Here is a 15,492-nt window from a genome sequence, read left to right on the forward strand (position 1 = left end):
TTATATCTGTAAGAAGTTAAAATATTGACTTGTAAAAATCAAATTAGAAATCTTAACATGACTAGGCACATGATCAGTGTTTTCAAGTAAGGAAGACCTGAGTTCAAAATAAGCACCAAACATATACTATGTGACCTTGGGCACCTCACTTAAACTCTGTATCTCAATTTTCTCTTCTGTAAAATGGGGATAAGAATAGCACCTATCTTCCAAGCCTGTGAGAATTAAATGAGATACCATCCATAAAGTGACTAGCACAGTTTCTAGCACAGAGTAAGCAGTATAAAATGTTAGTCATTAAAATTATTATTATTATCTCTATTGAATATATGACTATAATTATAAGGTAGGATTCATTTATTCACTTCTTATAATAGGAGCATTATTAGTCCAATTTACTTTGTCATCCAATTGAAACAGATTCATTAAGTATTAAACTTCTAAATCATTTGTAATAAATTAATATCAAATTTTAATTTTTTTCTAAGATTTTTAACATTCCCAAACATTACAATTATCACATATAATCTTGTATAAAAATTGCAATGGGTACCAAAAATACAGCAACTCAACAAGCTACTTGTCAATAAAATGTGTTAGAAATACACATCTCACTGAATTCAGCAGAATATCAGCTCCTTGATAGCAGAGTATTCTAGTACAATGTAGTGTAAACTGTAGATGTTTAATCAATAAAAAATAACAAATCAATACTCAATGCTGCTAAAGCTAGCAGGGCTGGGACCATCCTTTGTGAATCTTTGAGTATATTGGCTCAACTCTCATTGAGCAAATGAAGACAAGGGGTGAGACAAATGTTTTCTTCAAATTTACAAGTTATGAAGAAACCTCAAAACTTCTCTTATATTAATATTTGCACTGAAGTTGATATCAATGACTCTGAAACAAACTCTTCTTTAAAAATTAACACTAGAGAATACATATTTTTAAAAGTTATTGAGGTGGAGGAAACCTCTTGTGTAAATTAGAGAATTATCATTATTAGTAAATCATATCTGATTTTTGTGACTTCATGTATTAGAATTATCCATGAGGTTCTCTTGGCAAGGATCCTGGTGTGGTTTGCCTTTTGCTTTGCCAGTGGATCCTTCTGTCAGGCAATCAGAGGTTAAGTGACTTGCCCAGAGTCACATGGCTAGGAAGTGTCTGAGGTTGGATTTGAATTCAGCTCTCCCTGACCCTAGCTACCTCCTAAAGTTATGCTACAATGCTTTATGTAGTTTTATCTTTCTTTTCATGAAGATTTTTTAAACTACCTGTTGATTGATTTTAGGGGATCCAGGAACTTAGATGGAAAAAAATCATGTCTTTGTTTTAAGTAACCTTTAACTGAAATTTAATATTTCCTTCAGATATGAATGTAGAAAACAAAACATTACTGAGAGCCATAGGCTTCATGAGACTGCCAAAGGTGTTCATGAAACAAAGAGCCAAAAAGATATTAAGAAATCATACTTCAGAGATTCTTTTCTTTTTATTCTCAATGGTTATTGCTAAGCAAAAACATCTCTAAGCAGCCAGTTTAGAAGTTTTCAATAGTCAGTTTTACTTTTCCTTTCAATCGAATCATTCCTATCAAAAGTTAAGTGATTTGTCAATCTTAATATAGAGTTGAATACTGGCTTATGATAGTTATAACTTTTTAAATACAAATTGAAGCCCTAAGTAGCTTGCTACAAAATAATTCTCTTGTAAAATGGATTCATTTTGAAATTCCCATTTCAAAAGCTATTTTTGTCCAATACCTGAGTTGTAATAGAGGATAGTGGCCAGGAGATGGTGCCCTCTTACCTGTCATGATTAACCTTGGGTCTTGGAAACCTGGAAAGTTTAGTTAAAGGGAAAAATCTAAAAAGAAAAAAGTATGGAAAAATATGGCCTTAATATCCCCAATTGATTACTGGTATGAATGGAAAACAATCAGGTTAGAAAACATAGCTGCTGAGAGAATTAAATGCCTTGATTATTATCCTGTCACTAAATGATTACTCTCTTTGGCAGGGATATGAAACTTTTAAATTCTACCCTTTATGGGAAAATGAAATAAAGGTGGAAAATGAAAATTAATTAAAATTTCTTAGAATTATCTTAATTACCCAACTCAGAGTAAAAATTTAACTTGCAACAATTTACAGTACACTGGATAGCTTCCCAACTACAAAAGTATTTTAAAGACAAAACTACCTTTTACCAAAATATATTTCAGTTTTACAATTTTTCAAAGCAATTTTTCACAGAAAGTCACTTAGAAAGAAAAGCAAACAAATCTCATAATTATTGTTGATATGTGGTTTCTAATATTTCACCTTAGAAATATAACATTTTTAATACATGGTCATACAAGGCACTCTTCATTTTCAAATGCTTCTTTCATGAAAAGCAAATTAGGGAAGTCTGGTCAAATTGAAAGCATCATTCTACTGCTTGAGGAAAATAATATTTTTGAAGCAGATGTCATAACATTAGCAATCCTTGCATGCTTCCCAAAATGTTGCATAAAAAAGGGAAAATTAACCAAAAAAATTATTGGTTTTCCTGATTTAATCTGGAATAGAGTCCACTACTGGTCACTGAGTCTTTGCTGGGAAAGTAAGAGGCATCCCTGATCATTCCTGAAAATGAATAATCTATAGCTGGCCGGAAAGGCAAAGCTGGAACCAGCCCAGATGTTAGGTAGGGAGACATAAAACCAGACAGTGCTCTTCCTGGACAGGAATACGAGAGGCGTAATGGACTGATACCTAGCCTAGGATTTAGGCTATAGAGATTTGGATCACCACCAAATGGAGTAGAACTAGTGTGCAAAGGAGAAAAGGCAGATTTATTTCCTAGTGTTCCTATTCCGAGGCCAGCTAGGGTAAAATTAGTTCTTTGAAAAGCAGTCAGTTCAGTTCCCACTGAGTTTGCAAGGTCTACAGTGTCTTGTTTGTGTTCTTTTCCATTCAATACTTGTTCTATAGCTTGGACTACATCTCCTTTGCAGTACTGCAGAATACTTTCTAGCCGGCTGCGTTTGTAACTTGGGAAAACCTTAGTAAGAATATCAAGTGGATCCCTTGGCCTGGAAGAAATTGTCGGAAGATTGGACCTAGCAGCAGCAAAGTCTTTGGCCCATTCACTTTCATTTCCTGATTCCATATCAGAAGATGACAAAGATCTAGGACTCTCTGTACCTTCTGATTGCTCTTCAGGGTGAGGGGACTGAATGTTCTCTTCCTTGTCGGAGTTTTCTGAGCCAGATGGCTTCTCTTCATCATCTCCATTAGTTCCAGTGGACTCAGGAGATCTCAAAGAAAGCTGATGTGATGTGGTTATTGGACCATCTAAGCCATTGTAGTATGAACCAACTTTCTGCACCTTTGAATCTAAAAGAAAGAAAAAAATAAATTAAGCATAAACTTTTCCAGTCAAGTTTCAAGCCAGTTGTTAATTATAACTAAGACCAATATATCCATACATTGCTTATTTGTAGTATTTCTTTATAATCCATAATTTCATGCATATCTCACCTTAATGACCTTTTTAAAAGACATGATGAAGAAAAAGAAAAAGAAGCCTATTTTTAAAATTTCTTAAAGTATTTTTTGTTCATAAGACCAAATATTTTCTAATTCATATTAATAAAATAGTTACCTTCTACTTATGGTTTTGAATAGTAATAAAAGTCACTAAAAGTGAAACAGAAAGATTTTTTTTATTATCACATGATGAAAAACAACAAAATAAAATTATTTAAGTTGAGTCATGAGCTAAAAGAAGCTAACTTTATTTTGGCTTGAGAAAATCTGCACGCTAAGGTCAAAACCTTGGCTTTCATTATTTAGTATATACTCTCAAAATTCAGTTTTTATTTTTTTTAAACTTGTTATTTTATCAGTGGGGGAAACTCCTGGCAAGGGAGTTTTCATACTAACACAGTTCTATATCTTCTCTTTAATTTGTAATCTTAGAAATTCCCCTTGAACACAAAGCAGTTAATTGCCCAAGATCACACAGTAAGGAACCTAGACTCAAATGAGATCAGCTTTCTATCATCTACCATGCTATCTTCCATGCAATGTATAGGGGAATATACAGTGAAAATATACATAGGAAAGTGGAGAAAAGCAACTACATTTTAATAATAGGCTCAAAGTGGACTTTTCAGTCTTTATTAATAGAAGAAATAATGAACATTTCCTTACTATTGATGAGTATATGCATTCTATTTTTCTAAGAGGTGATTTCCTCTACTACTCTTTTGAAATATAAATTAGTTGGCAAATGAATATTTTCTAATAAAATGTCACCACTGATTATAAATGACAATACTCTCTGAGCTTTCAAAGATGCTTTTAAGTGTTGTTTTCATTTTTAAAAAAGCAAAGAAACACTTTAAATTTGGTTAATAACAAAATTAGGACTGTTTTTCTGCCACAAGTTGAAAATTAATATACCAAACATTTAGAAATCAGTTGCACCAAAATAATTTCATTTAGAAAGAAATAATTGAGAACCACCACCAATACTCTATTATTTAGTTATGTTGAATTATTTTAATTTAAATTTCTAATTGAGCTCCAAAAACATGTCAGGTATCTTTACATGCAAAAGGGAGAAATAATATAACTATTCAGGATGCCTCTTCAGTGGGTTGTCCTCAAAATGACATGACTTAATCTTGCCTGGCTTATGAATATTATTCACTAAAATTTCATATTTGTCTAAAGCAATAACTCCATGTTTTAGTTTTGTGGCAATACAAGTGATTCCAATTTTTTCAAAGGGGTATTCCTAATTTCTGACAAAAAAAACCCACACTTTATAAAATTTTTTTAAACATCTGGGATGTGGGGAAGAAGTTAAAAAAATTATCAAAAGGCTATATGGAAGGCAGATAGGTGTATACTTCCTGATTGTGATTCTGGGAAAGTGGCTTGACCCCCACTTCCTAGTTCTTATGGCTCTTCTGCCTTGGAAACAATACTTAGCATTGATTCTAACATTGAGGGGTAGAGGGTATTTTTAAAATAACTGATTAAAAATTAAAAGATGACTTTAAATGACTATATGACATTTTGAATCCAAAAAGACCTCAGAACTGTTTTGCCCATAACACATACAAATGTACATAAAATAATATGATTTAAAATTATTCACATAGTGATTGATGTTATTCTGGGCTTCATTCTTTCTTACAAGGTTAGCTGAATGTGTATCAAGTGAAAAATTAAAACTTTTAATATTTTATCCCTTTAATAATTTATTTCTACAGAGATATAAAGTAACTGCCTTAATCCATTTATGAAATATATTTCTTTTAAGTGACAAGTGAATTGATATCTGTTTAATTAAGTTTTGTAGTTATCATTAGTACACCTTACTCCACTGAAGGTTTTTCATTCTTCTTATGACAATTACCACATCACTTTTTATTAGTTACATATATGTGTGTGTGTATATATGTGTATATATGCATGTTCTCTTGCATATTTGATCATAAAAATCTGTGGGGGAAAATAATATTTTATTCATCATTTATTATTATCATCATTAACCAGAGCCTAGTTGAGTATCTTCAACTGAATACATTGTACTTCCTCAAAAATATATATTTAAATATAGTCCCTGGACAAAATAAAAGCAGTTAGGCAACAAAAACAAAGTTTATTCTTTTCTTTAAAAGTTCATTTTTAAAAGAAAATCAATTCCTAGATGTGTGACCATGGGCAAGTCACTTAATCCCAACTGCTTGGCCTTTATCACTACTCTAACTTTGCAGTGATTTTGAGTATTAATTTTGAGTATTAATTCTAAGATAGAAGTTAAGGGTTGCACTAACATCTAATCAAAGAAAGCAACCAAACCTAACTCTGGTTCACTAAAATAGTAATCTACAAAGTGGAATCCCCTACCTTGGGGTCAGGGGTTCTTTATTTTGACTCTGTGACATTGCCATTTTTTTTGTTTTTACCCAACAAAATAAGTTTTCTGAAATCCTTTGGATTTTATAAGTGTTTTTCATTTAAATTTAATTTATTTCTTTGTTACATTAAAATACTCAGTTAACTACTTCTGCCTCTCACTTCCCCCCATTAGAGAAGACATCATTTATCAAAAATATATATGCAAATATAAAACTACACCTTATTTCCATTTATCAGTTCTTTCTCTGGAAGTAGGCATACACAAGTTATTCTTCAAATAATATTTCTGTTGTGGTTTATACTGTTCTCTTCATTCTGCTTTGTTTCGCTCTTCACATGTAGGCCTTCTATCGTTTTCCACAATTAACCTGCTCATCCTTTCTTATGGCACAGTAATATTCTAACTAACTGCCATTTTCCATTAGCCATTTTACAATTGATGGGCATCCCTTCAATTTCTAGTTCTTTTCCACTACAAAGAAGGTTACTATATTTTTAAAACATATAGATTATTTTTCTTTTTCCCCCAAACACCTTAGGAAATAAAGCTAATAGTGATATTGTGGGGTCAAAAGGCATACATAGATTTATAATTCTTTGCACATGATTCGAAAATGCTCTGTAAAAATGGTTGGATCAGTTTACAATTCCACCAACAATGTATTAGTACCCCGATTTTTCCACATCCCTTCAAACATTCATCATTTTACCCTTGTAGCATTTTAGCTAATCTTATGGGCATGAGATGATGTCTCAGAGTTATTTTGATTTACACTTATCTAATCAATAATGATTTTAAACATTTTATATACTTATATATAGTTTTGATTTCTCCATCTAGAGACTATTTGTTTATACCTTTTGATCATTTATCAATTGGGGAATGGATCCTTCTTATATATCTGACAGAGTTTGCTACATACTTCATATATGAGACCTTTGAGAAACTGTCTACAATTTTTTTCCTAACATTGCTTTCTTTCTACTTGGTTATATTAGTTTATTTGTACAAAACCCTTTTAACTTAATGTATTCAGAATTATCCATTTTATATTTCAAAATGCTTTTGATCTCTTCTTTATTTATAAATTCTTCTCCTATCCATAAATTAAATAAGCAATATGTTCCCTGTTCTAATTTGCTTATGATGTCTCCCTTTATGCATAGGCCATATTTCCATCTTTATATTATTTTGGTAAATGGTGTAAGATATTGTTCTATAATTATACACAGAGATTGATACACTGTGGTACAATCGAATGTAATGGACTTCTCTATTAGTGGCAATGCAGTGATCCTGAACAACTTGGGGGAATCTATGATAAAAACCACTATCCACATTCAGAGGAAAAACTGTGGGGGTAGAAACATAGAAGAAAAACAACTGCTTGAATACATGGGTCAAGGGTGATATGACTGGGGATGTAGACTCTAAATGAACATCCTAATGCAAACACCAACAACATGGAAATAGGTTCTGATCAAGGTCACAAGTAATACCAATGAAATTGCATGTCAGCTGGGGGAAGGGTTGGTGGAGGGTAGGGAGAGGAATAATGTGATTATTGTAACCAAGGAATAATGTTCTAAATTGAATAAATAAATTAATTCAAATTAAAAAAATTAATTTAATTTAATTTAAAAAATTAAGATATTGTTCTATATCTAGTTTTTGCAATGTTGCTTTCCAGTTTTCCCCAAAATTTTTACCAAATAGTGAATTCTTATCCCCAAAAATTGGATCTTCACTTTTGTCATGCACATGGTTACTATACTTTTATAACCATTTGTTGTATTCTGTTCTGTTCCACTGATCTACTTTTCTATTTCTTATCCAGTACCAGATTTTAAAACTTTATTCTTGGAAGTGATCCATAGGTCTCACCAGTTTGCCAAAGGAGTTCATGATCCAAAAATGTCTATGAAATCCTGCTCTGAGCAATGGAGAAAGTAATCCATAATTAGGGGTATAATATAATTCCAGGGCTTCACACATCTGAACAGGTCTAGTTTCTGGCCAAGAACTCTCCAGCCATCAGCTGTAGGAAACGGATAGACCATCTGTTTTTCTCTTTCCACACCTCCCTCCAAGGATTAGGAAGTAGTGGTAGTGGGGACAGATGCAAGTTGAAAAGCAGGTGGGGTCCAGGTCAGGCAGCAGGGGGTTGCAGCACCCCATCTGGAAAGAATTTATTAGGTTTAGTCCTAGAGCCTGGACCAGTGTTGCCAGTGGGCAAAAGAAGCAGAGATTACAGTCATAACCTAGATAGCTCAGAAATCTGGGGCCAAAATGGCTTATGAGGTCCAAGGGCTGGAAGTTGACCTTGGGGCCACTGGTCATCTCCATTTTCCTCCAAGTTTTAGGCACTTGTTCTTGCTAGAACAAATAAAAGCTGAGGAAAGGTGCTGTGGAGGAGGGGGTACTGATAGAGACAGGAGCAATAGCAGATTTTTTCTTAGTCTTGGTGAAAGGTATCAGCAAGTATTTATAAATTACTTATGTCTCAGGCACTATACTAGGAAATGAAGATATAAAGACAAATAAGAAAAAAAAATCATGCTCTCAAGTTTCCAACCTTTCAGCAGAAGCAACAGGTAAAAATATGAGCATAGAAAAAAAAAGGTTTAATATAACTTGGGGAGAGGGCACTAGCAGCTGTGGTGACCAAGAAGAGCTTTATATAGAAGTGTCACTTGAACTGAGTCTTTAAGAAAATTAGGAATTTGAAGAGTACTTTATGGAGAAGAGAACAATGAAAGAAGAAGCCTCAACAGAAAATACTGAAATTCATTATTAATATTTCTTTAAAAATCAAAGAAGTCTTATTTCACACTAAACCTAGCATTATATCAAGAGCCAAATAAAGATGACACTTAAGTACACGCCTTCCCTTTGGCATATGGAATTTATATGACATCTGGTCATGGACAAGAAAAAACTAGCTCGTCTTTTTTTTTTTTTCCTAACTGTGATGGATATTCAGAAAGAGGCAGAAACGGTTGGCAGAAAAACCACATACTGGAGCAGATTTCAGTGTCCTGCTTAGCTCTTCCAATAGCTCCTCAATGTTTCATTTTGTGGAGAAAATGAATGGAATCCTGCAGCTTCATGCATCTATGTAATTTTCAGCGCTCTAGATTATAAATCATTGGGCTGACCCCAAGAACTACCTCTCTTATTCTGGCTATCTGTGACTGCCTAGCCCAGGCTATAACCTAACAGGAATAAACAAAACCAAGAGAAATGGAAGATATCAAGAGAAGGGTACACAAATGATCTAGCCCTTAGAAAGAAAGGAAAGGAAAGATCATGAAATGTGTGATTACTATATTCTAGTCACTGTGTTAAACATTTCACTAATATTATCTCATTTCCTCACAACCACCCTGGGTGGCAGGTGCTTTTTTTAGTCCCGTTTTATACTTGAGGAAACTGAGCCAGACATAGTAACTTGCCTACAATCATAGTTAAGGGTCTAAGGACCAATTTGAACTTGGGTCTTTCTCATTTCAGACCCAGCACTCTGTACCATCTAGTTACCTTAACTCAAATGTAATATTTGATGCTGACATTTAGAGAGTGCCCCCCAAGTAAAGATAGACTTGGACCATTTTTTTAAGCTTGTCAGAAAATGACTCCTCTATTGCAGTCAACTGTGGACCATTTGGATAAAGAACTGCTGCTAAATATGTTAAATAAATAATCCTGTCATAAAGTAGGGATATAACACTGAGAAGTCAGATACCTCAGAATCCCAAAATCAAGGAAAAGGTGGTCAAACAAAAAATCATTCTTGGAAATCTATCTCTAACTGAAGTAAAGATTTAAAATCTGAGTAACCATCAAGTATAGGGGAAGAGCTTGAAGATCAGATGAACAGATGGATTTCCTAATGGAATAAAGGGTATGAAGTTGTAACACTTGAGATGGTACTTATGAGTTTGATAAAGGGGGAAGATATAGATCCATTCCAATAATTTATTCTTTTTAGTGGTGAATTCTAATAAAGTGACTTTCTTAAGAATATTATCTCACACACTAGGTACTTCCCACCTGTCAATAGTAAGATATAGGTCCTGTCCAGCCTTCAATGTTTGTTTACAGCAAATCAGGTGCTATTCATAAACAGTAGGAGTCAAGAATAAGATATGATAATTGGTGTAGGCCTTAGAGGGATGAGGGGAGATGATTACAAATGCTAGCAAAAATAATTAAAATGAAAAGTAATAAAGTTCGCCAAGACATAAAATATGGATTGAGACTGAAATGTTTACTTGATCCATATATAGCTGATAAGATCTAATCTATAGTGTACAGAGTAGTTTGAAGCAAATTGTTAACACTAAAGAGTTAACAGAGATTTTCTCTATGGATTATTCATTTTCCCCATAGTAAGACATATTAATGAACCAGGATGTGTTTAATTAATATTTTTAAAATAATGGACATATTCAAAAGCTAATAATAACATATTCAAAATTCTAATAATATTTTAATGAAAGGAAAAATAAATTTTAAATATGCTTGTTTAATCTTTAAAATTAAATTCTTCTTATGTTTTATAATATACATAACATACCAGAATAGCAAAACATTATATAATTTATAAATAAATATAAATGTTTTGTGAAACTTGTAGAAATATTTTTTCTTATATATTAGGCAATCATAAAAGTTTAAGTAGTATACTAGAGAATCGTTTAATGGGTTGTAAGAAGTTTGACTCCTACTTCTTATTGTTATCTTTCTTTAATAACCTCATTATCTTTTAATTTCTTGATTTTTTACACTCTTCACCCTTCCAAAAGAAAGGTATTAAAGTTTTCTATGTCTTAATTGAAAAAAAATAGAATGTTTGTAATGGGTAACATATATATTCATATACACACACAAAGTTCCTTCATTTAATTCCCTTTTCTTAAATAGCAGTTATTTGCCTATAATGGAAACATAAGCCCAAGAATTGCAATTATCTTTTATAAGAAACTATTTTCCAGTGAACAACATTAAATCAATATTTTTTCTGTTTGATTATCTTTATCAGAATATTAAAATATGTGTTTTCACCACTAGTAGGCCCTATAAAAAATCCCACTGCAAACAATTTGAATTTTAATAGCCCTCCACTTGCTTGAGGTAATTGTAGACTTTTTTCAAAAATTATTGTTTCACCTACACCTCAAGTAAGTAAGATAGTCAACTGCAAAGTAGCTTACTATTATGCTACTACACTACTTAAGAAAACAACAACAGTAACTGGATACACTTTAGGTAGAAGTAATATTGTCTTATAAATAAATGTTTTCCAGACTTCAGAGAGTCAGAAAAGTTTAATTGTATTATTAGGGAGGAGTGGAGACTACTATTTTTTTAAATATATACTCTAAAGGATGACAACAGATAAAGAGGTAATAATCAAAAGAATGACCAAAATAGTTGTTTTTTTTTTTTAAAGAAAGCAGCTTGATGTGGTCTATAATTCTTGCCAAATCCCCAAGTTAAGATCTAGTTTAGCTAAAATAAAGAGATGAGTTTTCATTCTGACTCTACTTCTTACTCCACAAAATCGCTTCCATTTTCATAATTTTCCATTAACTCAAATGTAAAACAAAAGGGTTAAACAAACTAATCTCTAAAGGCCCTTTTTAAAAATCTAAAGCAATATCCATAATGATACTGTCCAAGAGTTGAGTCCTGACGTAGGCTTACAGTAGAATCAAAAGAACAATGCCAGGCTACCAACTAGCTAATATCAGAAAATGTACAGGAAAAACTCGCAGGAATTGATATATGTTTCAAAACCTATCCTTTCCCTTAATCAGCCCCCACCCCTGCCCCATTACCACACACAACTCTCTTACATCCTGGACTGGAAAGTTTTGTTTCAGTCATGCAAATCAATTAACAGTAGGAGAAACATAAATCCCGGGAGTCACTTTGGCCCCTAGGTCATTAATGTCATTTTTTTCTTCTTTTCAGTCTGTATGAACACAGAAACAATGCTATCCCCGAGTGGATTAGCTCATGCTATTCAAAACATCCTTGTTGGGTTACCTAGCATTTGCTAACTGATTTTTAACGATTTGTTGTAGATTCTAAGTAATTTTTTTCAAAGCAAAAAGCGTCTTGCCCCTCTTCTCCCCCCTAAAAAAATTAATAGTACATATCTAATCATAGGAGATACTTTAAGTACAACTCAACTTTTGGCACATGTCATTTACAATATTGCAACCAGTTGTGAACAAGGGGGAAATCAACTCACCTCTTTTCTCCTCCTGATAATCTGGGTGGAAAATCTCGAAGGGAACTGCTCGTCGGCTTCCTAAAGCCCCAGTCCCCAAATTTAGCCCCTCTGCAGTCCCCGAACCACCCCCTGCTGCTGGGGAAATCTCCGAGCCTGCACAGCCTCCAGCTCCCCGACTGCCAGAGGCCTGCCCGGGGTAGAGGAGCCTTTGCAGCCCGCGGGCCTCGTTCTCCTCCTGTGCCTGTTGCCTGCGGAGCGCAACTTGAGCGGCCATCACCCGCTGGCGCTCAGCTATCAGGGTGCACTTGGCGCAGGCACAGTCCCGCCAGCGGCAAAAACGCTTGTGGCCCTTGAGCGCAGACACCACTCCGTGATTGCGGCAGCGGGCGCACTTTGGTGTCCGCGGGTAGCCTCCGCAGCTTAAGGCCCCGACCCCCCTCTCCAGTCTCGCCGCAGAAGGACCAGCTACACTCCCGGCGGCCGCCACTGCTGCTGCCCTCAAGAACAGACTAGGGGGCCGGAGAAAAGCTGGAGGAATGGCCATCCCGGAGGCCATGGGCAATGAGGAGGAAGTGACCGCTGTAGCGGGGGCCACCAGACCGGAGGACAAGGCCTGCCTGCTAGTGTCACTGCTGCTCCCGCTGGCAGCCTCCATCCCTAGGACGCTATGTTGGGACAGAGGACAAGTCAGAAAGGTTAACTTTCTTGGTGCTACTCACAGCCAGCCCCTCCTAAAGTTGAGGAGGGATAGGAGAGTTAAGCACTTAGCAGGGTTACCTCTGACCCAGCCAGAATCAAAGTTGTCTGCTCTTTCCGTAATCAAATCTGGGACCTCAGATTCTGTAGCTGGAAAATTGAATGACTGCAACTGAGGGGGCCGCCTCCTGTTGCCTGGTGCGCTCCTTCCTCTCCCAGTGCGTGCACTTAATACCACTGCCCGCTAGAGTGGAAGAGGCACCACGCCCATCCCCAATCACCTTGAAAAGCAGTGAGACCTGAGGAGGGCGTGAAGCTGAAAGTGAAGATCGACCGACGTGGGTTTGGGGGCGGTACTGGGCGGGGGGTGGGGGGGCTGAAGGTGGCGAAAGAAAGGAACGCACCAAGCCCCATCTCCATCTCAGTATCTTTTCTTTTGGCTGTCACTTCAGGAATTTCTAAAAGGGTTTTTTCTAACACAATGGCACCCTCCCCAACCCACCCTAACATTCAGATAGAGGCACCTTCTTTTTTATGTTGAGTCTCCAGTTATTTGTGTACCCAGAGCAAGTTTGCATGATCTTTAATATGACTTTCTATTTCCTTTAAATCTGTGTCTACTTTGCTTAAGTTAAACATTTACAGTGTTATTTTTCTCCATTCAGTCTTTTAAAGAATGGACACCCACAGATGCTCCTATTTGTCTTCCCCATCTAATGCTGCCCCCCACCAATCCGTATATTTAAAAAAAATTAATCGAAAATGAAAGTCCCACTAACACTGTAGTAAAGATTTTACCCATTTCCCCCCTAAGAATCCTGCTTTTCCCACCTGCCACCTACCCTTGACTGTATCCTCTGTCAAATACATTCAATTGTACCAATCTTGTTAAAAGTGGGAAAAAACTTCAGAATATAAACCATTTACAATTAAAGCAAAAAGCGTGCACAATGCTACTCTGAGAATAAATGATTCACTCTGCTTGACTTTATAAAGAATTATAGTCTCTTCTAAGCAGTCTTTGTTTCTCTTCCCGTTTAAGGATAGCACTTGGGACTCGTCCTTAATTGCTAGACAAGATCATTTTGATCTTTAATGCCACCAAAACTTTCGTATCCCTATACAGAAAGTTTATAGTAATTTAATAATAGATATAGATATTCACATGGTAGATTAATAGAAGATAGATGGATGATAGACATATAAAAGATTTAGAATACTATCTATATGTGTTTATAATATATAATGATTTTAAAGGTTGCTAAATACTTTATATTAACTCTTTTGTTCCTATAAGACAAGTCCAAAATATTATTATATCCCATTTACAGATGAGGAAATATGTTAAGCTGATTACTCATGGTCATAAAACTTCAATTCAGATGTGTGAGTTAGAATTAAGATTTATGATTTCAAATCCACATTTTATGCCCTGCCACATTGCTTCTAAATTTGTTGGGACAAGAGTGAGAGTGAATATTTCTAGGTAGAGTTTGAACATCCTAAAATGAGACAGTTTATGCACTAGCATTATTAAGGACAGGAGGCATTTGATTTTACTCCTGAGTCTGCTACTTAGTATGTGACTTTGGGCAAATTATTTCTTCTGGATCCCTTTCCTTATCTATGAAGAAAGAGTATTGCACAGATCTCAATTTTATTATTTGGTATAAATCACTTTTGTGTTGTTTGGTAAATATTAATTATTAATAAATGCATTTCAAACTTTTTCATCTAGCATACTTATGCAAATATCAATCTTTTTAAATGAGGTATAAGAGAACATGAAAAATTGGCAAAATTAATTTTTGTTTTCAAAATATTAATATGAAATAATGCATAATATGTATTCATTCAATTGGTCTTTTACTTTAAATACTTAATTTTTTCCCCAAGTTGCTAAACTTCCTTTATCTCTAGGGTTTTCCAAAAAATCCAGACTATTCTGAACCAATAGATAATCAATTAATAACTAACAAGTACAGAAGTGCTCCATTGTTAATTAGTGAGAAGGTTGATCTAATCTAATGTCTTCCTTAATACAGATTAAAAAATCAAACATATAAAACAGAAAATAGAAGACTAGTAAGACGAGGATAGATGTCTCAAAAGGTAGAATAGTTTTCCTCCCCTTTTGTTACATTTAATATATTCTTTATAAATCCTTTACATACTAGAAGTTTTCTTTATACATGGAAATGTTTGCATTTGATGATGTTTATTAAGTTGGTAGTAAAAAATTAAAATTGTTTTATTTATGCAAATCCATTCCTAGGGTCATATTTATAGCTGGTGTTGAAACAAGGAACTCTCACCTCCTTCCCACAAAAAAATCTCCTGACTCACAATCCAGTGTTCTTTCTACAATTTTACCTCATTTAAAAAAATAAGTATGTGACTATTCTACCATTTTTCTGATAGTTTTAGCCCTTAAATTTCATACAACATTGGTAATTCTTGAAAACATTCAGCACTACCATCATTTACCCAGTAATCAGTTGTAACTTTCTCTTGAATGCAACAGAAACTGCTTTCTTTTAAATTAACAATAATAACTACAGGAATATTTGGACACTTGGATTCAGATTTAAATTGATAAAAGAATAGCATTCACCCCCACACTC

The 15,492-nt window shown here is 34.5% G+C and overlaps 1 protein-coding gene across 1 annotated transcript; it reads right to left on the minus strand.

Moving 5' to 3' along the window:
• Positions 1-378: 378 nt before the first annotated feature.
• DMRTA1 (DMRT like family A1) lies at positions 379-13,066 on the minus strand. The gene is made up of 2 exons (XM_001373977.3): positions 12,191-13,066; positions 379-3,386 (listed from the first exon to the last, which is right to left on the minus strand). The coding sequence occupies exons 1-2, from the start codon at positions 12,825-12,827 to the stop codon at positions 2,545-2,547; spliced, it is 1,479 nt and encodes a 492-aa protein (XP_001374014.2). The 5' UTR covers positions 12,828-13,066; the 3' UTR covers positions 379-2,544.
• Positions 13,067-15,492: the final 2,426 nt, after the last annotated feature.

The sequence above is a fragment of the Monodelphis domestica genome, chromosome 7 (assembly GCF_027887165.1).
Source record: "Monodelphis domestica isolate mMonDom1 chromosome 7, mMonDom1.pri, whole genome shotgun sequence".
NCBI lineage: Eukaryota > Metazoa > Chordata > Mammalia > Didelphimorphia > Didelphidae > Monodelphis > Monodelphis domestica.